The 27,216-nt window shown below is 41.8% G+C and overlaps 1 protein-coding gene across 1 annotated transcript in view; it reads left to right on the top strand.

The window, feature by feature from the left end:
- The window catches only part of UTRN (utrophin), a 528,745-nt gene that overhangs the window by 421,432 nt on the left and 80,097 nt on the right, over positions 1-27,216 (top strand). The window contains exons 63-66 of the mRNA XM_077813162.1: positions 2,228-2,313; positions 11,097-11,254; positions 14,794-14,960; positions 24,064-24,175. Of these exons, the coding sequence (XP_077669288.1) occupies positions 2,228-2,313; positions 11,097-11,254; positions 14,794-14,960; positions 24,064-24,175 (523 nt within the window). The remainder of the gene's footprint in view (positions 1-2,227; positions 2,314-11,096; positions 11,255-14,793; positions 14,961-24,063; positions 24,176-27,216) is intronic.

The following is a 27,216-nucleotide window of genomic DNA, read 5'->3' on the forward strand; positions in this document are numbered from 1 at the left end:
AACAAATCATGACTTTGAGTTGCTGCAGTGATAGGTGCACAGTAAATTACATTGTCTTGTCCATGTAATCTTTATGATGATGCATCTGAGTTGTGTCATACCAAATGTCGTTAGATCAGTATAGTGATGTTAGACTCTGGAGTGTTGTGTTCAAATGATAGGTCAGGCTGGTAGCACTGCGCCCTATTAAGATTATCCACTTCTCATTATAGGAACCCTGTTTTCAGCTGTTTATAACTTGGCAAAAATTCAACTGTTTGGGCTAAAATTTTCCATGCTAAGTGTGAATTTTTTTGAAAATAACAGTGAAAATGGTTCAGCTGTTTCTGAGAAAATGAGGCCAGGAAAAATACCTTGTTTTGCCCAGCCTAAAAAATTCTGGTGACCTTTTCTTTGGAAAGCTCTAGCATCTCCATGCTTTGAAGTAGGGACTTGAAGGTGACGAGAGGTGTGGCTTTGGTGTTAGGGATGTTTCGTTTCCTATCCCTGTAAAAATGCACCCAAATATGGCCAATTTATAGGCCTGTGCAAAATTGCATTTTGCACATGCTCAGTGTAAACTTTTTATATTTTAACAGCTAAATTCCCCAAAGATGCTCTGTGTACTGGGCATTCTTCATCCTAGGCTGAGCGGGACTTAACCTGTAGTTGCAGCTCTGGGCTAATATGTGCTGTGTCAGGTCCAGGTCCTGGTAGCATAGAGGAGGAAGCTTCCTGATTCAAATGCAGAGGCGGAAGAGAGGTTCTTTATCCCTCTGCATTCAAATCAGGCAGCTTCCTCTTCCACCCTGTGTTTGAGGGGCTGTGAGAGTAGATTAAGGCAATGAGCATGTTTGGGGTTTGGGAGGAGTAGATTGAGACAAAGAGCCCAGATAGGGGGACTAGGATTGGAGGCTGGCAAGAAAAAGGGGGAGAGAAATTGTCTTGGGGATTTGGGTGGGTAGAGATTAAGGCTAAGAGCAAGAAGGAAGATTAGGACTGGTTGGTCAAGAGGAATGGGAGCTGGGGAGGAAAATGCGCTGTATGGGAATGTGAGCCAGTAGATGGCGAGGAGACTGAGACTGGATGAGGAGCCAAGAGAAACACTTGGTCTGGCTGGGCAAAGAGGCTGGGACAGAGAACCAGTAGGGAAGGTATTGATGGGGAAGGGAAGGTAGATCTGACAAGGAGCTGGTATATCGGGGGAAGAACTGGCATCGGTTAATAACAGGGATGAGGACAAAGAATCGGGTGAATGGGGGATTCTGAAATTGGACTAGGAGCCTGGGAGCGGAGATTGAGACTGGAATTGGTCCAGAATTTTTTGACAACATTTTTTGAAGTAGAAAGTAACAATTTATCAAAATCGATCCTTTCCTGTGAACAGTTCTGGTTTTGACAAATTTCCCATTTGTTTCACTTTTTGGTTCAAAACATTTTTTGTTTGTTTATTTGAAAACAAAAACGTGTGTGTTGCTTTAACAACTCCTCTCATGCACACCATGTCAGAAATGAAGCATGTGCATATTTTTCAGCGTTGGAAGGGTCATTAGTAAAGGCAAAAATCAGCAAGTCCTTAATTAGTGCAGTTTCTGAATTTTCTTAAATGATGGTCCTTTCTTTCCATTTCCTGACTTTATCACATTAGTACCAATTATGAACTGCATTTTGCTTATGGGTTTAAAATTGTATCGTTTGGAGCCCAGTGTGTATCCTGATATTTTTTTAAAATGTCAGACAGCATGAGTCTGAAGTCATATTGCGAACAGCTCCACGTTCTCTAATTAGCATTTACATTCAGCTGTTTATGTACTGGTGCATCGATACACCAAAATGTTTAAAAAGAAAGATGAAGCACAGTGGGTAAAAAACATTAATGAATCTGTACAGTACAAGAGCTCAGCTTCATTCAGCCCCATCTCTCACTGTGCAGTGTGCTTCCCAGCTGTCTGCTGGTGTGTACTTTTTGTTGTGTAGATCACATTTATCAAATAAGGCTATGATTTTTATAGTGCTAAATTTCATCATTTTGGGGGTAATGTGAAATGTTAAGATGACGTGTACCCAAGTTTAGTTTTTGTGAAGGAGAATTCCCTTAATGTGATTATCTGTTCTAAAGACCTGAAGTATCTTGTTTAAAGAATTTAGGTATAGTTTGTATAACTTGCCAGGTGTTTTGAATTTGAAATGAACCTATACTATAATATTAACTGTATTTAAGCTCTCTAATAGTTTTGTGCAATTTCAGGGGTCGGACAGGAAAAATCAGAGTCCAGTCCCTGAAGATTGGGTTGATGTCTCTTTCCAAGGGTCTTCTAGAAGAAAAGTACAGATGTAAGTAAGAACTTCTTTCATAAAATGTGTGAATCTGTACTTTTTATATTAAAAGACACTGAGTCATGATTTAAACAAAAGCAAAATCATCCTCTTGCCCAGGATAAGAAATATTTTTGGATGAGATAGTAGAATAACATGAGCTTTTTCACTGTCATTGGTCATTGGGGTAAAGTGTGGGCAAGTAGATTTTATGCCGTGACTTGTAAATTATGCAGTTACATCATATGGTAAAGTGGGATTAAGTAGTTGTACGTGGTTTCTATAGAGAAGCCAGAAAAATGTCTTGTTTTACGTATATTTGGAATGATCCTTTACCCGTTTAACAAAATGGTGCAACATTCATCTGTTCAGTTTACGGAAAAATCAAACAAGTCAGAGTTGATAGGAACAAGTGCATAGGTTCGATAAACTGCTGCGAGGAAATATACCAACATACAGCAGCAGCATTAAATGGGTCTGTTTGAGGAAGGATGACTGCCACTTTGCAGATACTGCTCCATTATCTGAACTTCCTGCTAAAACCTTGCCCAATGTAATAGAACAAAGGCATGAAGTTGTATTGATTTAGATATTTTGAAAATATTGAGGATGTTGGACATTTTGGAAACCTTTAGTAAAATAGCAACATTTAGCAAAAATATTTGCAGAAACATAGAGTGACATTCTACTGTACAGTACCTTATGAGTAATTCAGAACAAAGGACTAGTGCAGTCCTAGGGGAGGGCTAATAATACAGTATGGACTTATGGAACTTAAAGTTCGTTTTTATGGGAGTAGCAGTCTGACACATTTCGCAGAAACAGAAGTAATAGTATATAGAGAGAATATTTGTTATACCTTTCAAAGAAAACTGTGGAGCTCTTTGGGAATATATTCCTGGCTTTTAAAAAGAGCACTTTTATGTAAACTGTTGATTACCATGGCTAAATTAGCAAAAATCTTGTGATTTGGGGCCAATTTCAACATCTGTGGTTTTGTACAGTCATAGTCTCTCCGCAGCATGTTGTGCATTTTTTTATTCCCTAGCATGATTTAGTTCATATGAATTGGTCTTTGTTTTCATGAACAAGGGGGAGGGCTGAGTCTCTATACAACTAATCAAAATTCATAATAAGGTGGCAGAATGGGATTTGTGAAAAATGAAAAGCTGATTGTAGGATCTAAAGGTTAGGTTCCCTTGATAAAATGGTAAGAACCAACCAAAATATTAGGAAAACTTCACAGAGGTTGATTTTTTTTTTCCAAACTCAAAATTGCCCTCAACAATGTAAAATAGACCTTGTTGATCAAATATTCCTGTAGAGACTAAATATAAACTTTTAAGTTGAATAGTAAATTGGCTAGGTGAAGGTAAACTTCAGCAATTATTTCTAATATAAAACAAAAGTGGCAATTGACCGCCAGTACAAATTTGCATAATTGACTTACAAGTTTACAGCACTCTTCAGAAACAAATTAAAGTGAAGAGTTCTGGTTTTTGGGGGCACAAAAGGTTAACTTACTTGTCTCAGAAGATTTGTGTACTAAGACAATCACAAGTTCAATTCTAAAACTCATTGTATCAAAGAGACTTTAAACATCTAAATAGCTTCCTGATCTGTTTCTTTAGGACTTCAACAGTTACTCTGTCACTTAACATAAAATATCTTTTTATATTTTAATTTCTATATTCAGTTCTTTTTCAGTATGTCAGGTTTTGACATTCATAATTGTCAGCTTTAGTGTCCACCTCCTGATGAACCTCCAGAGCTTGTGACAATACAAGACTTTTCTTTAGAGGGGTGGAAGTGTTATCTGATGTGGTCAGATTGTCTCAAAGCAACACAGATTGTTAGTAGCATCTTCCTCTGTTGCTCTGCTTTTGGCAAGTTGGTTTTATGGGAAATGAAGAACAATTTCCCCCTGGGCTATTCTTCCATTTACCTTATTAATTTGTCTGTTTATCTACCACACAAAGCCAAGTTCATGTCCCATACAGTTAGGAATACTTTGACTCAGATGCATTCTGAAAACATGTTTTGGTGAAGCAATTCCTGATATAATTAAACCGCTTCCCAGTCATCTTTGTAAGACTGCAGATTTGTGTAGGTGATATAAGGAAGAAGCTAGATCAAATAAAATTCCTAGTTGTATTAAGAAAAGAGTACACACTTAAAGCCCCAGTTCAAGAAAGCATCCCCATTCAGGAAAATCCTTATGCTTAACTTTAAGCACTTGCCTATGTGGTTTCTTGAATAGAGGTAGAGTTAAGAACATGCTTAAGTGCTTTCCTGAGCTGTAGACTAGAGGTATACAGCAAACAAAGAGTTAATGAATGTGTTAAAATGTTTATTAGTTGCTTTAATAATATATAACCTAGTCTAATTCTGAAATATTAAGAACAGAATAAACAAAATGCCTGTTGTTCATTACTATTAAAATCAGAGAATCCTAGACTATCAGGGTTGGGAGGGACCTCAGGAGGTCATCTAGTCCAACCCCCTGCTCAAAGCTGGACCAATCCCCAGCTAAATCATCCCAGCCAGGGCTTTGTCAAGCCTGACCTTAAAAACCTCAAAGGAAGGAGATTCCACCACCTCCCTAGGTAACGCATTCCAGTGCTTCACCACCCTCCTAGTGAAAAAGTTTTTCCTAATATCCAACCTAAACCTCCCCCACTGCAACTTGAGACCATTACTCCTTGTTCTGTCATCTGCTACCACTGAGAACCAGTCTAGAGCCATCCTCTTTGGAACCCCCTTTCAGGTAGTTGAAAGCAGCTATCAAATCCCCCCTCATTCTTCTCTTCTGCAGACTAAACAATCCCAGTTCCCTCAGCCTCTCCTCATAAGTCATGTGTTCCAGTCCCCTAATCATTTTTGTTGCCCTCCACTGGACACTTTCCAATTTTTCCACGTCTTTCTTGTAGTGTGGGGCCCAAAACTGGACACAATACTCCAGATGAGGCCTCACCAATGTCGAATGGGGGGAACGATCACGTCCCTCAATCTGCTGGCAATGCCCCTACTTATACATCCCAAAATGCTATTGGCCTTCTTGCCAACAAGGGCACACTGTTGACTCATATCCAGCTTCTCATCCACTGTAACCCCTAGGAATGTTTCTGGAGAACTGCTGCCGAGGCATTCGGTCCCTAGTCTGTAGCAGTGCATGGGATTCTTCCGTCCTAAGTGCAGGACTCTGCATTTGTCTTTGTTGAACCTCATCAGATTTCTTTTGGCCCAATCCTCTAATTTGTCTGGGGCCCTCTGTATCCTATCCCTACCCTCCAGGGTATCTACCTCTCCTCCCACTTTAGTGTCATCTGCAAACTTGCTGGGGGTACAGTCCACGCCATCCTCCAGATCATTAATGAAGATATTGGAAAAAAAAATGGCCCCCGGACTGACCCGTGGGGCACTCTGCTTGATACCAACTGCCAACTAGACATGGAGCCATTGATCACTATCCATTGAGCCCGACAATTTCTAGCCAGCTTTCTGTCCACCTTATAGTCCATTCATCCAGCTCATACTTCTTTAACTTGCTGGCAAGAATACTGTGGGAGACCGTATCAAAAGCTTTGCTAAAGTCAAGGAATAACATGTCCACTGCTTTTCCCCTCATTCACAGAGCCAGTTTTCTCATCATAGAAGGCAATTAGATTAGTCAGGCATGACTTGTCCTTGGTGAATCCATGCTGACTGTTCCTGATCACTTTCCTCTCCTCTAAGTGCTTCAGAATTGATTCCTTGAGGACCTGCTCCATGATTTTTCCAGGGACTGAGGTGAGGCTGACTGGCCTGTAGTTCCCCGGATCCTCCTCCTTCCCTTTTTTAAGGATGGGCATTACATTAGCCTTTTTCCAGTCATCCAGGACCTCCCCCGATCGCCCTGAGTTTTCAAAGATAATGGCCAATGGCTCTGCAATCACATCCAACAACTCCTTTAGCACCCTCAGGTGCAGCGCATCCAGCCCCATGGACTTGTGCTCGTCCAGCTTTTCTAAATAGTCCCAGACCACTTCTTTCTCCACAGAGGGCTGGTCACCTCCTCCCCATGCTGTGCAGCCCATACTTGTTTGTGAAGACGGAGGCAAAAAAAGGGATTGAGTACATTAGCTTTTTCCACATCCTCTGTCACTAGGTTGCCTCCCTCATTCAGTAAGCGGCCCACACTTTCCTTGACTTTCTTCTTGTTGCTAACATACCTGAAGAAACCCTTCTTGTTGCTCTTAACATCTCTTGCTAGCTGCAACTCCAAGTATGATTTGGCCTTCCTGATTTCACTCCTGCATGCCTGAGCAATAAATTTATACTCCTCCCTGGTCATCTGGCCAATCTTCCATTTCTTGTAAGCTTCTTTTCTGTGTTGAAGATCAGCAAGGATTTCACTGTTAAGCCAAGCTGGTCGCCTGCCATATTTACTATTCTTTCTACAATTCTTTCTATTATTATTATCAGTTATTTTATACAGTGTCATTACTATCAATTAGTTACATAACATCATTTATACTGCAGAAAAAATAGGCCATTTGTGAGTTATTTAGTTCTACTGGCACATGTACTCTTGGAAAGCAAACTTCAAAGTCATATGTAAGTATTCACAGAAACTAAAGTTTAAATTCACATGTGATTATTCATGACTGAGTTCTTTCACAGTCATCCAGACAGGAAACAGATGCACTACTACGTGACTTATTTGACCTGTCAAAACTAAGAAACATAACTTGAAGAATGATGATCAGGTAGTCACAGAAAATTGTTTGCAATCAATCCACAATTGAAAACAATTGGCAAAATTCAAATAACAAATACATTCAAGAAAAGCCCATTCTGCTTGCTTATAATTCATAAGCAGAAAACAAAGGTAAATTTACTTGAATAAATTATATGTTTTAAATTATTTATTGAACTCTGGCACTGAATCTGGAACTCATCCCCAGGATATGAGTGTGAATGGCAATTAAAACAAGCTTTGAGACTGACAGAAAACATCTCAAATTTACTGTTTCCTTGGCTTTTGGGACGATGCCATCCGGGACTCAGGACCTGAAGGATTTGGGATGCCATGAGGAAGACTGTTCATTGAAAGATCTCTACTTTTGGTTGAGTAACTCAGTTTTCAAGAAATGTACAAGACCCTGGAAAATTGACTTTCCAGTTCAACTGTGGGAGAATCAACCCCATGGCCTCTCATCCTTTGTAAGGATTGGAACTGCTAGTACTGCATTTTATTTTTAGGTGGGGAAAATAGACCCCATTTCTGAGACAATCAGCATGAACAAATGAAATTAGTCTTAAATACATTTTTTCTCTGTTTATGCCTCTAATTAAGGTCATATTTCATTGTAATTATGGAGTCTCTGTCACTGGGCTCTTTGTAGCTGCTTGAATGGCTCTGGTTTGACAGCGCTAAAATGTAATTTGGTGGCTCAGCAGTCTTTGCCAGCAAAAGACACAGACAACACGCTTGTGGTGGAATTTTTACTGGGAACAAACAGTGCAGAAAAGTGTTGAACAAACTTTCCTGCACTGCCTAGTGTGCATTGTAGTTACCAACCTGTGGTCATATTTCTTCAAAGACTCTTCTTCCAATAAGCAAGATCCAAGGGAAGCAGTGGGGGCAAAAGATCTATCTTGCTTTAAGATTAAACTCGATAAGATTATGGAGGAGATGGTATGATGGGATAACATGGTTTTGGTAATTAAATATTCATGGTAAATAGGCCTAATGGCCTGTGATAGGATGGGATCTGAGCCACCCAGGAAAGAATTTTCTGTAGTACCTGGCTGGTGAATCTTGCCCATATGCTCAGGGTTCAGCTGATCGCCATATCTGGGGTTGGGAAGGAATTTTCCTCCAGGGCAGATTGGAAGAGGCCCTGGAGGTTTTTCGCCTTCCTCTGTAGCATGGGGCCCGGGTCACTCGCTGGAGGATTCTCTGCTCCTTGAAATCTTTATACCAGGATTTGAGGACTTCAATAGCTCAGACATAGGTGAGAGGTTTTTCGCAGGAGTGGGTGGGTGAAATTCTGTGGCCTGCATTGTGCAGGAGGTCAGACTAGATGATTATAATGGTCCCTTCTGACCTAAATATCTATGAATCTGAATGACACAGAATTGTATTTATCAGAATGTGTGTGCATTCTCAGGAATTTGGGAGTATTAGATTAGGGTCCCCCATACCTCTAATATGTCTAAGCTCGCAGCTCCCCCATCGCACCTGTCCTGCCCATCTTGATGAAGGGGAACCTTTTTTTTTTTTTCTTTCTTTTTTTTCCCCCTGAATTTAAACTACTTACTGGTTTCAACTTGTAGACCATTTCTTGGAGTCTATGGGTTGTGGAATCCTCAGTGAGTGATTGATGGGTTCCGCTGCTAAAGTAACAGACACCGCGTGTTCCCCATCAGAGCTGCTATCAACATGTTGTCCCCTGCCGCTCCCCCTCAGTATCAGAGCCACCGCCAGCCTCTTCACCTGCCAGGGTTCCTGTTTCTAGGCTAGTTGAAGTCAGTTGGTCAGAAAGTGCTGGAGCTTTGGCTTATTGTATTCTTGATTCAGGAGGTTCCTTTCCCCTGCAGAACACAGTCAAGCTGCTGGTGCTGGGTGCCCCCGACTTCTCTCTGCACTTGGCCCCAGCACAGTTAGTCTCTCTGGGTTAGTAATTCACAGGGAGGGATTGTGAATGATTTAAACAAATCCCTTTTGCAAAAAAAACAAAAACCTCCTACCTAGATCACCATCAACTGATCACCTTTCTCTCCCCCTACCCGCTCTTAACTCATCTTTTTACCCCCATCATCAATGGAAGGGTTAGGACTTGAGAAGATGTGCTATTCCACCTTTCTCCCAGTCACAGTGACTGCCGAGCCCTCGTGCCTGCGTTTGCATCAACTTTTAGTATGCACAGAGACCAGCAGAAACGCTTCAGAGGGGTAGCTCTGTCCTCCCATCAGCTCTGCAAAGGTGACCCGTAGTTGCTACAAAAATGACTCCAACTGCTGTTCCCTAGAAAACTGGCCAGGACTCTGAAAGCCTATGACGAGGGTGCCAAAACCAGCAAGAAATACATCAAAATTGCCAAAATGCAGTTGATAACCCAGATGTCCCTTTTGTGAAATTCCTCTTATGACCCCCAACCACCATACCAAAAAAACATCTGTGCCCAATTTTTATGCGAAGTGCTTACACTTACAGATTCTGCCGGCTTCTCCCTCAGAAATGTAGTCAGATGGGTTTTTTTAACTATACTCGTTCTTAAACAACACGTGTGTTATGATAAGAGGTGCAATATATGGAAAACTGTACAAATAGATTCTTTAATTAAAAAGTATGAAAGACCTCATTTTGCAACAGAGGAGGCAAAATCTCCATTGACTTCACGAGGTCCAGGATTTAACCCTTTGACTTCTTAACTGTCAAAAAAACCTTTCGCGTGAATATAAATTGCTGCACTACTGTCTTCCTGAGACTCCAGTCAGCACCCTGGAAAAACAGCTCTTAGATTTTTTTCACTGCTCCATTAATCTCAACAGCTAAAGTTTTTAATAATAGTTTAAATGGCCACCCTTTTATCTATTTAGTTGCTGATCATTTAGGCAGAAACCTTCAACTAATGCAATTGTCTCCTGAGTGGTTGGACTTTATAGAAGTGAGAAACGGAAGATTCATAGAATATCAGGGTTGAAAGGGACCTCAGGAGGTCATCTAGTCCAACCCCCTGCTCAAAGCCGGACCAATCCCCAATGTTTTTGCCCCAGATCCCTAAATGGCCCCCTCAAGGATTGCACTCACAACCCTGAGTTTAGCAGGCCAAAGCTCAAACCACTGAGTTATCCCTTCCCCCCCAAAGAGACCTGTTTGATTTGCATCTAATCCATATTCAGTAGTCAGTGCAAAATTGTTGCCTACAAACTATTCTACAAAGCTTGTCTTGCCTGATTTTAAATGATTCAAGTGGCTTCCAACATTTCCCTTGAAAAACTATTCCAATGTCCAATAGGTCTCATTATCAGGAACTGTATTCCTGATCTTTTTCAGCCTCAATTTTTCTTTTCTTAATATCATCCCAATACTTCTAGTTATGCTCCAGGGGTTGACATGTGCTGCAGGAAAGGAGGGACCAGCGAAGGGAAAGTGCGTGGAAGGATGTGATTATCCAGGGATGTAGCATAAGTAGCTGTAGATAGATCAGTGACCGGTTGGCTGATTCTCAAATCTTTCAACTTTTGTATGTACCATGTCTGATATCTCTCAGTTCAGATGCAAATTTTCTTCTATCCCATTCCTATCTACTGATAGCTCAAGTTTTAGCATAAAATGTTGTCAGTTATCATACTTGTGTTAACACAGAAAACTTTATAAGTTGCAAAAATAAATATAATATAATGTCTTATTTTAATCCTATATTATTTTGTTTTGTGGTATTTCCCACATTTTTATCAGATAGTTAATTGATTGTAAATCGAGAGCTATGATACGATAGTGCTTATTCCACTTCTTGTTGTAAAGAATATTAAAATAAGCAGCATAAACTACACTTACTGGGTCTGATTCTATCCTCATTTACATCAGTGTAAATCAGGAAAAACACTATTGAAGTTAATTGATTTACACTAAGATAAGACGGTTGTAAGCCATGGGAGAATCAAACCCATCGTAGTTACATTTGGAATAGGAAATATTATAAAACCCATAGAGCTGAAGTGCTGACAAATAAATTAGAAAAAGAAAAAAGACCGGACTGAGACTAAAATGACTTTCCCATATGAGCCATCGACTATTGTCTGTATTGCAGATCTCTTTAAGGAAGTGGCAGGGCCTACAGAAATGTGTGACCAGAGGCAGCTTGGCCTTCTGCTTCATGATGCCATCCAGATCCCCCGGCAGCTTGGAGAAGTAGCAGCTTTTGGTGGCAGTAATATTGAACCCAGTGTTCGTAGCTGCTTCCAGCAGGTAAGCTCAACACCCTTTCTTTATGTATGAAATGCGTCAGCTGTATTTTTTTGTTTTGTACCTCCTTATAAATTCAGAAACTTTATTTAGGTCAAAATCAACTGTGGCATTAGCAGACAGTCTCTTCATAGTAAAGTGTAAAAATAATAAAAGGCACACTGTGTATCCAAATATGTAATTAGAATGAGTATTAAATGCAGCTCTTTCATGGAAGACCAAGAGAAGGCAGATCAAGAGTTAAAATATGTAAATGGTTTCAAGGAATAGACTGGATCACCCTAAAAAACAATTATGCATTAGAGCTATATTAAGAAATACATATTACAGATGTGAAAAAATAATTTTACACATTTTTATTCACTCTAAAGTAATTAGGCTATAGGTCAAAATTTTTAAACTTGGATTTATAAAGGCAGAAAGCTGAATCCACATTTACATACTTCAATAACTGGTGTGATTTTCAGTGACACCTATAGCTCCCATTAATGGCAAAACTATAATGTAAGGATTGTTTTTATTGTTCTTGTAGTAAAGAAAAAAGACAGAGTATGCCCAGTCCATAGTGATAAAACGTTTAAAACCTGTTTTAAGGTGGTAACCATGACTCTTCTCTGTCTGTCTTTCACACAAATCATAGAACAGAGTTAGAAGAGATCGCAAGGGTCAACTAGTCTAACCCCCTGCCAAGATGCAGGATTTGTTGTGTCAAAACCATCCAAGACATCTGAAATTTCTTTAAAAGGTTTTTGTTTTCTCTTTGTGGGTTGTATGTAAAATGAGTCAAATTATTGACTAGTGTTGTATTTGGATAATGGCCATACTGAAAATAATAATAATACCTCTTATGTAGCAATTTTTATCAGTAGATCTCAAAGCACTTCAGTCTTTCATGTATTTATCCTCACACCACCCTGAAGAGGTAGGGAAGTACTATTATCCCAGTTTTACAGATGGGGAATTGAGGCATAGAGAAGCTTAGTCACTCACCCAGAATCACACAGTCTGTGGCAGAGAAGGGAATTGAACTCTGTTTCCCAAGTCCTAAGTTAGTGCCCTGACCAATGGACAATCCTTCCTCTCACAAGTACAGTATGCTCCTGATCTCCACTTTTAAAAGGCATATACAAAATAAACAGGTGGGTGTTTAAAAACATAATTCATCAGTTAAGTTTTATTCAGAGACCTGCATGCTCTGGAAAACAAGAAGCTGAGGATTTTGGTAAAAGGTAATTCCAGTGAATGACATATCAGTGCAGGAAAATAAATTATTCTGAGTGCATCTGAAAGTATCTTAAAACCCTTAAGCTTATGGCAGTCTTGGCAGCTTTCAGCCCTGTTAAAACTGATAGTAGCAATTACTTACCCTGCGTTACATTTTCTGGGCAGCCTTATATTGTGGGAACAACACACTTTCTTCTGTTGGAACAAGGCTTCATCTCAGCCGTTCAGGGGAGTGATGTTAGTAATTTTGATCCTACACATCAGGAGATGACTTAGTGTTAGTTTTTTTTACAAGGGAGCTGGCAATTTCACAATGTTTGCAACATAGTCATTTATATGTCTGGAGTCTTTATGCAACAGACAGATCATAGTACAGGACTGCAGTTCAGCTGTATGCAGGCTGTTGATTAGACTGCAGGGGATGTCTGTCTTTTTAGGGAAGATAGGAGGAAGGAGAAGACGTTCTAATGGAACACAACCAAATTTTGAATTTGTAAAGGATGCCCAAGGCTCTAGCTGTTTTGTAGTGATAATTACGTTGGTTGCATTTATTATTTTTGTGAATGTGGCTGTCTTTGAGCAATGCTAAGAATCAGATAGGGAATAAAAAGTCACTATGCTGTATATAAATTAATCTCTATAAGTGAAATGTCAGACATTTAATAGTATTGTGACTTTGTTAAATCCTACAAAAGAGAATGTTAGAAGACTTCCGTGGAAGAGGGGCAACATCTCTTCTTTTACCTTTCCTTATTGCGGCATCTGGGATTTTTTTCAGTGATCTTTGTGCTTTATTCCCTTGTTAGTTCGGCGCTCAGAAAGATTGAGTGGTATAAACTGTTTTTATAAGAGATAAGTGGTAGTTTCCAATCTGGGTTCTGGTCTTCCTTTGGAATTAAGACCATGTTTGTTAGGAATTATTTTGGGGAGGTTCTATCACCTGTGTTATACAGGTCAGACTAGACGATAGCAATGATCCCTTTGGCTTTGGAATCTATGAATTAGGTTCATGAGTAATTTGCCAGATTAAGATCAAGGTCAGTTTGCAGGTTGGCCCTTCTGGACCTCTCCTAAGCTTTCGTACTACTGCTTCAGTAAATATGAGATATTGCTCGTGTTTCTGGTCCTGGCCTGAAGTGGTTCAAGTCCTATCTAGAAGAGAGGATTCAATTGTTGGTGACAGACTTTTTGTGTGTCACCAATAAGGTATTTGATGTGCTGTCCCTCAAGGATCAATCTCATATCCCGTGATATTCAGTGTATGCATAATGCCTCCTGGCAAGATAATCTTTAAACACACACTAGGGTATCATTATGTTGTTGACGATAGAGTTACATCTCTCTTGTCAGGTGGACCCTGCCAGTTAAGCCTCTGCTCTAGAGGAGTGCTTGGATGATATTTTCAGCTGGATGTGTCAGAGCTATGGTGTCCTTAGTTCTGTGAAAACAAATGTCTTGCTGATGGGTAGAGCTCATTATTACTGTTTTCCTTGGTGTTACCACTTACTGGGAGGGATTCATTTGTGCAATGAGTAGGTTAAGAATCTTGGAGTCACTTTTGGTCATGCATTACTGCTTACCATTGATGTTTTTTAGGCTGTGTCTTATTTATCTTGCCAAGAACTCAGAACAATAGCACATGTCCTTATGATCATCAAATATGATTAATATATTTCCATTTTATCAAGGTTTCTCCACTGGTTTCAGCATATTCAAACTGCACAAACATGTTTGCTTGCCATGGAACAAGTGTGATGATAATGTGGTTGCCTAAAGATTTACTTTAAATTATTATTTATATTAGATTTGTGTACATGTTAATTTAAATTCTGCGATGTTTAGGACTTTATAAAAAAAATAGCCAACATTGTTATCGCTTCCTTTAGCCTCACCGCAATGAGTAATTACACTCAAATACTTTATGCTTTTTAGGTGGCCTGTTGCCGCATCTTACGTCAGCAGGCAAGGGTGCCTTTTCTAAAAGTAGCCTGTCAGTGCAGATCTTTCTTTCCCTTGACTTTCCAATTCCTTCTAACAGCTTCTATTTCAAAGATAATTTTTAGTATGGGTCACTGGTAGCCCCATATTTATTACCCTTTTTGGCTTTTTTCCTCCTTTTTTACAGGCTCACCTTATTTGTTTCTTTGCTTGAAATTTAATGAAGGCTGTCTTATTTCTCATATTTATAATTATATTGTTGGGTTTTTTGTGCAGTGCCTACAGCTGGGTTGATTTTTGGTTTTAAAATAGAGTAATGAAAAAAAAAATCTTGTGTTTTACGCTTTTATTGTTGTTGTGTTTTGGTTTTCCTTCACCAGAATCACAATAAGCCGGAAATTAGCGTAAAGCAGTTTATAGACTGGATGCGTTTGGAGCCACAGTCTATGGTATGGCTACCAGTTCTACACCGAGTGGCAGCTGCAGAAACAGCAAAACACCAGGCCAAGTGCAACATCTGCAAGGAATGTCCAATTGTTGGCTTTAGGTAAGAAGAGTGGAATTGGTACAGAGTTTTATGGGTAGAGCCCTACCAATTTCAGGGCCGTGAAATAAGCTTTTCCCCATGAAATCTGATGTCCCCTTGTTCCTAGGAGCACCCCAGCAAAGGGGCCTCCTAGCTCTGGCTGGGCTGGGGAGGGACAGGAGTCAACAGGACTTGTCCATACCCCTGCACAGCTGCTCGGGGTGGGGGGGAGACTAGACCCACCTCCAGGTGCCTCCACCTGCTGCAGGATGCTCTGGGTCTGGGCAGGAGCCCCAGAGTTTCCTGCAGCTGGAGGACGCTTGTAGAGTTGATTGTATCTTCCCTGTGCTGCTGGGAGCACCCCAGCAAAGGGCTGGGGCAGGACAGGACTTGCTCGTTCCCTGCAGGGCTGCTCTTGGGTATCTCTCCTGGCTGCCATAGTTCTGCACCCCCTCATTCCCACTCTGTCCAGCTCTGAAGACAGCACAGAAGTGAGGGTGGCAATCCCATGACCCCCCTACAACAGGTTTGTGACACACACACCCATCTCCTTTTGGGTTGGGACCCCCCACGGTTACAACACCCTGAAATTTCAGATTTAAACATCTGAAAATGTGAAATTTACCAATTTTCAAATCCTATGGCCATGAAATTGACCATAATGGACCATGAATTTGGTAGGGCCCTAGTTATGGGTTTTTCTTAATATAATCGATCATATCTTCCTGCCAAATTACTTGCCCTTCTTTGTTTTGCCACTGCCCTCCCATCTGACTGATGAGTTCATCTTGCTCTCCTCAGGCTGCTCAATATCTGGATTTCATTGCTGTGTCCCCAGAGCTATTTATTTTTCTACCTCCTGCAGATGGTGCTGATAGACTCTAAAGGGCTCTGTGATTGACCCGTATACCAGAAATGCTGTCACAGAGGTGTCTTTGCATCAGTGGGGGCAAATAGGCAGTGAATGAAGTATAAATAAGCTTATGTACTCTGACAGGTTTCAGAGTAACAGCCGTGTTAGTCTGTATTCGCAAAAAGAAAAGGAGTACTTGTGGCACCTTAGAGACTAACCAATTTATTTGAGCATGAGCTTTCGTGAGCTACAGCTCACTTCATTGGATGCATACCGTGGAAACTGCAGCAGACATTAGATACACAGAGAATATGAAACAATACCTCCTCCCACCCCACTGTCCTGCTGGTAATAGCTTATCTAAAGTGATCATCAGGTTGGGCCATTTCCAGCACAAATCCAGGTTTTCTCACCCTCCACCCCCCCACACAAATTCACTCTCCTGCTGGTGATAGCCCATCCAAAGTGACAACTCTTTACACAATGTGCATGATAATCAAGTTGGGCCATTTCCTGCACAAATCCAGGTTCTCTCACCCCCTCACCCCCCTCCCAAAAACCACACACACAAACTCACTATCCTGCTGGTAATAGCTCATCCAAAGTGACCATTCTCCCTACAATGTGCATGATAATCAAGGTGGGCCATTTCCAGCACAAATCCAGGTTTTCTCACATCCCCCCTACCCCCATACACACACAAACTCACTCTCCTGCTGGTAATAGCTCATCCAAACTGACCACTCTCCAAGTTTAAATCCAAGTTAAACCAGAACATCTGAGGGGGGGGGGGTGTAGGAAAAAACAAGAGGAAATAGGCTACCTTGCATAATGACTTAGCCACTCCCAGTCTCTATTTAAGCCTAAATTAATAGTATCCAATTTGCAAATGAATTCCAATTCAGCAGTTTCTCGCTGGAGTCTGGATTTGAAGTTTTTTTGTTTTAAGATAGCGACCTTCATGTCTGTGATTGTGTGACCAGAGAGATTGAAGTGTTCTCCGACTGGTTTATGAATGTTATAATTCTTGACATCTGATTTGTGTCCATTTATTCTTTTACGTAGAGACTGTCCAGTTTGACCAATGTACATGGCAGAGGGGCATTGCTGGCACATGATGGCATATATCACATTGGTGGATGTGCAGGTGAACGAGCCTCTGATAGTGTGGCTGATGTTATTAGGCCCTGTGATGGTGTCCCCTGAATAGATATGTGGGCACAATTGGCAACGGGCTTTGTTGCAAGGATAAGTTCCTGGGTTAGTGGTTCTGTTATGTGGTTGTTGGTGAGTATTTGCTTCAGGTTGCGGGGCTGTCTGTAGGCAAGGACTGGCCTGTCTCCCAAGATTTGTGAGAGTGTTGGGTCATCCTTTAGGATAGGTTGTAGATCCTTAATAATGCGTTGGAAGGGTTTTAGTTGGGGGCTGAAGGTGACGGCTAGTGGCGTTCTGTTATTTTCTTTGTTAGGCCTGTCCTGTAGTAGGTAACTTCTGGGAACTCTTCTGGCTCTATCAATCTGTTTCTTTACTTCTGCAGGTGGGTATTGTAGTTGTAAGAAAGCTTGACAGAGATCTTGTAGGTGTTTGTCTCTGTCTGAGGGGTTGGAGCAAATGCGGTTGTATCGCAGAGCTTGGCTGTAGACGATGGATCGTGTGGTGTGGTCAGGGTGAAAGCTGGAGGCATGCAGGTAGGAATAGCGGTCAGTAGGTTTCCGGTATAGGGTGGTGTTTATGTGACCATTGTTTATTAGCACTGTAGTGTCCAGGAAGTGGATCTCTTGTGTGGACTGGATCAGGCTGAGGTTGGTGGTGGGATGGAAATTGTTGAAATCATGGTGGAATTCCTCAAGGGCTTCTTTTCCATGGGTCCAGATGATGAAGATGTCATCAATATAGCGCAAGTAGAGTAGGGGCTTTAGGGGACGAGAGCTGAGGAAGCGTTGTTCTAAATCAGCCATAAAAATGTTGGCATACTGTGGGGCCATGCGGGTACCCATAGCAGTGCCGCTGATCTGAAGGTATACATTGTCCCCAAATGTGAAATAGTTATGGGTAAGGACAAAGTCACAAAGTTCAGCCACCAGGTTAGCCGTGACATTATCGGGGATAGTGTTCCTGACAGCTTGTAGTCCATCTTTGTGTGGAATGTTGGTGTAGAGGGCTTCTACATCCATAGTGGCCAGGATGGTGTTATCAGGAAGATCACCGATGGATTGACGTTTCCTCAGGAAGTCAGTGGTGTCTCGAAGGTAGCTGGGAGTGCTGGTAGCGTAGGGCCTGAGGAGGGAGTCTACATAGCCAGACAATCCTGCTGTCAGGGTGCCAATGCCTGAAATGATGGGGCGCCCAGGATTTCCAGGTTTATGGATCTTGGGTAGTAGATAGAATATCCCAGGTCGGGGTTCCAGGGGTGTGTCTGTGCGGATTTGATCTTGTGCTTTTTCAGGAAGTTTCTTGAGCAAATGCTGTTGTTGCTTTTGGTAACTCTCAGTGGGATCATAGGGTAATGGCTTGTAGAAACTCGTGTTGGAGAGCTGCCAAGCAGCCTCTTGTTCATATTCCGACCTATTCATGATGACAACAGCACCTAACAAAGAAAATAACAGAACGCCACTAGCCGTCACCTTCAGCCCCCAACTAAAACCCCTCCAACGCATTATTAAGGATCTACAACCTATCCTAAAGGATGACCCAACACTCTCACAAATCTTGGGAGACAGGCCAGTCCTTGCCTACAGACAGCCCCGCAACCTGAAGCAAATACTCACCAACAACCACATACCACATAACAGAACCACTAACCCAGGAACTTATCCTTGCAACAAAGCCCGTTGCCAATTGTGCCCACACATCTATTCAGGGGACACCATCACAGGGCCTAATAACATCAGCCACACTATCAGAGGCTCGTTCACCTGCACATCCACCAATGTGATATATGCCATCATGTGCCAGCAATGCCCCTCTGCCATGTACATTGGTCAAACTGGACAGTCTCTACGTAAAAGAATAAATGGACACAAATCAGATGTCAAGAATTATAACATTCATAAACCAGTCGGAGAACACTTCAATCTCTCTGGTCACGCAATCACAGACATGAAGGTCGCTATCTTAAAACAAAAAACCTTCAAATCCAGACTCCAGCGAGAAACTGCTGAATTGGAATTCATTTGCAAATTGGATACTATTAATTTAGGCTTAAATAGAGACTGGGAGTGGCTAAGTCATTATGCAAGGTAGCCTATTTCCTCTTGTTTTTTCCTACAACCCCCCCCCCCTCAGATGTTCTGGTTTAACTTGGATTTAAACTTGGAGAGTGGTCAGTTTGGATGAGCTATTACCAGCAGGAGAGTGAGTTTGTGTGTGTATGGGGGTGGGGGGGATGTGAGAAAACCTGGATTTGTGCTGGAAATGGCCCACCTTGATTATCATGCACATTGTAGGGAGAATGGTCACTTTGGATGAGCTATTACCAGCAGGATAGTGAGTTTGTGTGTGTGGTTTTTGGGAGAGGGGTGAGGGGGTGAGAGAACCTGGATTTGTGCAGGAAACGGCCCAACTTGATTATCATGCACATTGTGTAAAGAGTTGTCACTTTGGATGGGCTATCACCAGCAGGAGAGTGAATTTGTGTGGGGGGGTGGAGGGTGAGAAAACCTGGATTTGTGCTGGAAATGGCCCAACCTGATGATCACTTTAGATAAGCTATTACCAGCAGGACAGTGGGGTGGGAGGAGGTATTGTTTCATATTCTCTGTGTATATATAAAGTCTGCTGCAGTTTCCACGGTATGCATCCGATGAAGTGAGCTGTAGCTCACGAAAGCTCATGCTCAAATAAATTGGTTAGTCTCTAAGGTGCCACAAGTACTCCTTTTCTTCTTATGTACTCTGTAGACATCAGAAATAGAACTGAGCAGCTGGAAAGTTTTATATATATTTGTTCATGTTTATACTTTACACTGAGTCTGGCATTATGCTCTCCAGCAAATCATGCCAACGTAATGGACACTAGCCAATATTAAAATACCCTAAAGCTGCAATCTCTCTTCATTTTGGCTCGAGCATTAATACATTGCTATGATAAGTCTTCTGTACAATCTCTCTCCAAAAGCACTAAACAATCTAACTGAGGTCTCTCTTCCCATGTCTGTCGAAAAGAAGCCTGGGAAATTTTTAAAGAAAAAGACAGTGAAAATTCTCCAACTTAGTCCCAAAAATGTTATGATTTGGATTGGCTGGTGACCAAACTTGAAATCTGTTACAACTAATTATGGAATATAAAAGCATGCATATAAAAGCATACAAGAGCAGAGCAAGGTTTAGGAGGTTCATATCACTTCCCCTTCACCTTGTTGTGTGCATGAAAGTAACCTGTGACATTTAAGAACTACAGAAGGCAGCTTCTGCCTCTTACAACTCTCCTTCATGTCCCCTTCAAGACAATTCAGCCCCTTCTGAGAGTAGGTCTGGTGGGGCAGGTGACTCTTGTGCTCTTTTGAACTATAAAAAATCTCCTCTTTTTGCCTCTCCCTCTGTCCTTTTAAGAGCAACAATAAAGGGCCCAAACGCAGGAATCTTACTCAACTCCCTCTATGGGAAAAACACAGACAAAAAAACCAGAGATGGAAAAGAAAGTCAAAAGGGCAGACAGACAGAAGCTGAGAGCAGGAAGATGGCAGGGAAATAGCTTTTTTTTGCAGTTTATACAACACAGCCAGAGGTTTATATAACATCATGGCAAAGAGTGATTTAACTGGCCATATTTTATGTGGGGCCCTGCATAAATCATATAAACAGCTGCATCAGTGTACCTTAAAAGTAAATCTATAAATTATACACAAACACATTCTTATGCATCACAAAACAAAAAACACTTAGGTTTTCTTTCCATTAAATATTGCCCAAACGAGTAGGATTAATATCTCTGTAAGGTGACTAAAGCAATTACTCGATTGCAAATTCAAATCTATCTGACATGTTTTAGAACTGTCCAGCTTTAGGAAAGGTTATACTATGACTATACTATACTATAGATATATACTATCCTATACTACTCTATGAGATCAAAATGTTTGAAATGAGGTAGTGGCTCAACAATTGAAGTTTGAAATTCCCTTTATGAGCTCAGTTTTCAGCACCACCCCCAGAACTTTCCCAAAATAGAAACCAATTCCTCATAAATTTCACATCACATCTCATCCCAGTATACCTTTATTTTTTCACTTGGGAACTTTGGAAAAAATCAGAGTAGAGGCTTTTAAATTTTGTGGCCAGGATGCATAACGCGGTGTTCTTTTAAAATTCCCTGCTGTTGACCTTCTGAAAAAATCCCTAATTTTTTTTGGACATCATGTCTCCAAAATAGCTTGGCCTATTAACCCAAAATTTGTTGGGCTTCATTGGTTTTCCTGAGAGCAAATGCCTTTTAGTCTTTCTGAGCTGTTAGTTTTAAGAAAGGTATATACTGTTCAAAGACAAAAAACTACATTAATGCAGCATTAAGGTCACTTGGTGAACGTTGCGTTGAGCAAAATTCAAATGCCTGAAAGCCAGGAAATGCCACTCCGTCTTTCAGCAGTGCCCCAGTATGCCCCATTACCACACATACCTTTATTCTGCCAACCTGACAGTTGCTGAAATGTACGAGCCATTCATCTTCTTTTACAACCCCTTCACACTCCCCATAGGAGTCCATTCTAACGCTAATAATAAAAAAACAAAGGTTGCCTACCCTACCTTCCCTCTGTTCATCTGAATCTGGTGGTAGCCAGTGGGAATTATTTGCATACATACCAGGCGCAGTACCAGATACCCCCAGTGGGGTAAGGCAAGGCCCCATATCACACCTCATATGAGGGAGGTAGCTCAGACTCCTCTAGAGGGGCAAGAGCCCCTCCCTCCCAAAGACCTGGACACCCACATGGGAGTGGAGTCAGAGTCATAGAGTTTAAGGCCAGAAGGAACCACCAGATCACCTAGTCTGACTTCTGTATATCACAGGCCACCAACACCACCTGAGCACTAAACCCAGCAACTGAAATTAGACGCAAGTATTATAGGCCAAAGGAGACTAGGCTGTTATGTGCCACAGGGAGAGAATAGGAGGGACTGAGGCACACCAGTTCCTGAGCCCCTTGCAATGGCAGGGGAATGATTAAGTGCAATGTACACAGATAATCTTGACAAGCGACCTGCACGCTCACATTGTAGAGGAAAACAAAAAAATCCACAAGGTCCCTGCCAATCTGACCTGGGGGAAGATTCCTTCCCAGCCCCACATATGGCAATCAGAGAGACCTTGAGCATGTGAGCAAGAAACAGCCAGTCAAGCATCTGAAAGAGGGGATGCTCAGTGACGCCTCAGAGCCCTGGCCACCCCCATCCCATGTCCCATCTCCAGCCATGCTTCAGAGGAAGGAGAGCAAACCCTTTCCCCACCAGAATACAAGGAATGTAAGGGGAGAATCCCTTCCCGACCCATGTAGGTGTTTGGCTAAAGCCCTGAAGCATGACCTTTCAGGAACATAAGACGTACATTAGAAGGTGAGCCCTTGTGCTCACACGGTCAGCCATTCTAGTTTCTACTGCATAAAGTTACTTGGAGGATAATTCTGTTTTTCTCTCACATGTTGGTACACAGTAACTCAGCATTTTTAGTTAAATCTGCTTTAGCTACTGGAAGTCACTACCCTAAAATCATAACAGCACAGATTCCAGCTCCACTACTCCCTTTAATTTCTTGGGACTTGGGCCAAAAGATAAGGCAACCTTTCCTGCTACAGCCTGAACTTCTGGCAAATTGTGGGGCTGGAAGTCTTCCGAGAATTGAGATAGAAGTAAAAAAGAAAAGAACGTTAAATCCCTCCAACAAAACATCATGGCTTCTGTAGACCAAAGCCACACAAAGCAAGCCTGAATTGGCTCACTCATAAGCAGCCCCTGCTCGGTTCTGATAGCTGAAATCAAGACATACCGGAGCATATGTGCAAGTGCAGTTTAAATACATGCAACATATTTTGGAGGGGTTGTTTTTATTTGCTCTCTCTAACTGGGGCTAGATCTGAGCCAGGCTGCACACCTGCCCAGAGGTGTAAGGGTAAGAACCCCCTTATACTTCTATATGGGCTACCTGGATCTTGGGTCTAGGCATACAGGAGTGAGTGCGTGCTGTGCACCCTTAGCTTCACCACCACATTTGCTGGGCAGTGCAGCTGAGTTGGTATCGGGTAGAGGGGGGCACTGAAATTTGCTGCTTGTATAGGTCAATAGCAAATATGATCCCCTTAAGCAAGGAGACTGGGTGGGGGGGAGAAATTATGGGTCAGAGGAGTCTTCCTGTATTCTAGAGTGGTGCAGTTTATGCATAAGCTCTTGCATGGGGCTCTACACAGATCCTAAATCCAACCCTGCGATACTGCTGTGTTTTTCTGTCTCTACTAACTGTTGTTTCTGTGCTGTGCTGCTACACAGGGAAAGATTTCTACCATGCACAGGAAGGTGGTAAATTGAGGATGTTCACAGAAGGATTGCTGAGGCACATTTTTGTAAAAATGTGTTCAAGCAACCACGAGTTTTAAAAGTGGATTTAAATTGTAGAATTATAAACTCTGTTTTTTCACATTATACCTCCCAGAGCCAACCTCTACTCCCCGCATATGAATTCATGTTCTGCAAGGTTTTCTGTTCTGAGGTGTCATGTCATGGATACACAGACAATGGGCTACATCCTGAAGCAGTATGCTGAAACATGTGTCTTATATCAGGCAGTATTATAGAGATGCAGTGGCTCAGTGGTAGATCGTGGATTCAAACCTTGCTTGATCTCACATGGAAAGGCCACCTCCAGTTCCTCCAGCTGCAAAATGGGTACCTGATCTATCGGGTTAGGACAATCAAAGGCAGTTGGACGTGATGCTGGCAGCATCACTCTCTGGTCTGCTGCTCGCTATGAAACTGATGTGACTTAACCACATCAGGCAGATGAGCCATGCTCCCACAATTTAATCTATGAAGACAAACATGGTGGTTTCTAAGCTTAGCTTCACAAACTCAGTGTCCCCCTTGCACTGCTGTTGTTACAGAGCATCCAAGTCAAATGAGCTGTCACCATTTCAAAGAGCAACTTCCTCTCCACTTTTTTAAGAACACAAAAGAGAGAGAAAGTAAGCTAATTTACCTTATGAGATTTAATAGCAAGCAAATAATAGAACTTAAATTTAGGAAGCTCTGGTAAATGACTTAATAACTCTGCTTAATATCTCCACAGGTACCGGAGCCTGAAACATTTCAACTATGATGTCTGCCAGAGCTGTTTCTTTTCTGGCCGTACAGCTAAGGGCCATAAATTAAATTACCCAATGGTGGAGTACTGTATACCTGTGAGTGCTGATTTACTAACTGTTTCCAGTAGATTATTTTTGCATTAGTCTAGTTTTTCTTGCACAGCCTTTGACAGCTAAATAGGCTGCCTACTTTTGGTATAGACTCTACCATGGCTTGTGTTGCTGCATTTCCCCATGAAATCCACTAGGGACTTTGCTCTTGTTATTGATTTTACAGGGAAGGCTCTCAGATAAGGGGTGGCAATCTATAGTCCTAATATAGATAGATTTCTCTTTTGTAAAACAAATGTACAGTATTGAAGAAACCTACAATATACATAAGCATTTGTATGGAAGAGGCGTTGTTAGATTAGATGGATACACTTTGCTACTACTGCATTATAAACATTTGTGTACTCATAATAAACTTCAGTATTTTTCAAAGTACATGATAAATTTGTCCAGGCCCAGTAGTTGGCCTACTTTATCAAAATCTGGTTTGGAAATATGCCAGCCTTTCCTCTGAATTCATAATATTTATTTGGATTTTTTAATTAGATCGTTGCTGAGAAATGAAAAAAATTAGCTTATTTTTTATAGGGACACCCCAAAAAGCAATGTGAAAAGTCCCCTTGCAGTAACTAACCATCATTAATTACCACAACTGTGCATCTTCTTGCTGATGTAAGTAGTCATGGGATTCTCAATTAAGGCTGTTTCTACGAGGTGTTTTCTGTGAAATTTAACTAAAATAATTGGTAATTCTTCGCATAGCGTCCTTATAAGTGCTCCACTTCAGTGTGCATGCGCCTCTTGAACCCGTGATCAGAGATTTTGTCAGCAGTGTCTGTTCAGCCCATGCATGTGCTCTGTGTCTTTGTGCTGAATGCCAAGGCTATATAGGGATGCACAGATGAACTGCCCTTCTCAACCATCTTAGCCTGAGATAGAGCCTTAACATGTTCACCTTGAGCATGCCTTAGCTATCTTGTTTACAGTTTCTAAAATAGTTTGTTTAGGGTTATCCAGTCCATCATTTCAGGGGATCAGTTATTGGCCAGAGCCACTCTTCAAGCATCCTTGGATGCTGCTGCTGCTGCTGCAAGGTCCATCTCCACCGCTGTAGTTACATGCAGGGTGTCATGACTCCAACTCTCAAGGTTTCTGAAAGAAGACTAGAACACTGTTCCCCTTCAGTGGTCATAAGCTTTTCTTGGAGACCAGGGATGAGTCCTTGTACACACTAAAGAACTCTAAGTCTACTTTACTGGTGGGGGAAAGATATATACACCTTCAACTGCTGTTTCTTGGGTTGGCTCAGAACAACCTATTCTACAGACAGAAGCTCCATGGACAGGCCTATGACAGATACTCTCCGAGTGAGTGGTGGAAAGATCAACTCAGTGTCTGTGAAGGCATTTATTTCTGTCGCTCCGCTCCATGAGTAACTATGACAAGACACACATCACTGTTGGGATGGGGAGCTCATGTCAATGACCTCATGACTCAAGACAAATGGATACCTCAGGAAACCAATTTCCACATCAATCTGTTAGAACTCAGGGAAGTCCAGGGACGCCTGCTTTCATTTCCTACCTTTCATCGGTGGATATCAGTCTGGGTCATGAAAGACAATATATCCTGCATGTTCTGTATCAACAAGCCATGAACCTATGGTGCTGGTGCATTAGCTCATTAGATCCAAATTTCAGGAAATCATAGAATCATAGAATATCAGGGTTGGAAGGGACCTCAGAAGGTCATCTAGTCCAACCCCCTGCTCAAAGCAGGGCCAATCCCCAATTTTTGCCCAAGATTCCTAAATGGCCCCCTCAAGGATTGAACTCACAACCCTGGGTTTAGCAGGCCAATGCTCAAACCACTGAGTTATCCTTCCCCCCTAGTTTTGTTTTATTTTGCTTCGTAACTTACTTTGTCTGTTATTACTTGAAACCACTTAAATCCTACTTGTTATACTTAGTGCAATCACTTTTGTTTATTAATAAACCCAGAGTGAGTGATTAATACCTGGGGGAGCAAACAGCTGGGCATTACACTCTATCAGTGTTATAGAGGGCGGACAATTTATGAATTTACCCTGTATAAGCTTTATACAGAGTAAAAGGGATTTATTTGGGGTTTGGATCCCATTGGGAACTGGATGTCTGGGTGCTAGAGACAGGAGTACATGCTGAGCTGTTTTCAGTTTAGTCTTCATCTTTGGGGGCGTGGTTCAGACCCTGGGTCTGCGTTGCAGCAGGCTAGTGTGTCTATCCCAACAAAACAAGGTTCTAAAGTCCCAAGCTGGCAAAGAAAACTGGCTCAGAGGTAGTTTCAGCACATCAGGTGACAGTCCCAAGGGGGTCTCTGTGACCGAACCCATCACAGCCTCCTCCACTCCTTCTCCTGGTTGGGTGGTCAATGGTAGATGCCTACCATGACATCAATCCTGTCATGAAAATCGGAACACCACAGCCGATATTCTCAGCAGTGACTTCTTGCAGGACTATGAATGGAAGCTAGACTCTCAAATTCTCCACAATATATTTCAGAGAGGAATACTTCCAGAAGTGGATCTCTTCGCCACCTCCAGGAACAAGAAGTGCCCTCTATTCTTCTCAAGAGGGATCTGGGGCACCACTCTTTGGGAGATACCTGTCTTCTGTCTTGGAAGAAGGATCTGTTTTATACATTTCCCCCAATACCGCTAATACTAAGGGTGATAAATTCAGGCAGGACAAGGCCAAGTTACCCTTATAGTACCAACCTGGCTGGTGTCCTTGGTACATGCTTGGTACCCTTACCTGTTTCGTCTATGTATTCAATGGCTGTTCAAGCTTCTGAGCAGTCCTTATCTCCTCTCCTAGGATGCGGGTCATGTGCTTCACCCCCACTTACAGGTTCTCCACTTCAAGTTGTGGTTCCTCCATGGTTCACAGGATTAGGATCCTACTGCTCTAAACAGTGGAAAGGAGTCAACCTGTATTACTTACCTGAAGAAATGAAAAGATTTTTCCATTGGTGGTGTCTGCCTGAAGCTGTGCCATTCTCAATCATCCTGGATTACCTGTTGGATCTAAGGTTGTCAGTTCAATTAA

The sequence above is a fragment of the Eretmochelys imbricata genome, chromosome 3, assembly GCF_965152235.1.
Source record: "Eretmochelys imbricata isolate rEreImb1 chromosome 3, rEreImb1.hap1, whole genome shotgun sequence".
Classification (NCBI taxonomy): domain Eukaryota; kingdom Metazoa; phylum Chordata; order Testudines; family Cheloniidae; genus Eretmochelys; species Eretmochelys imbricata.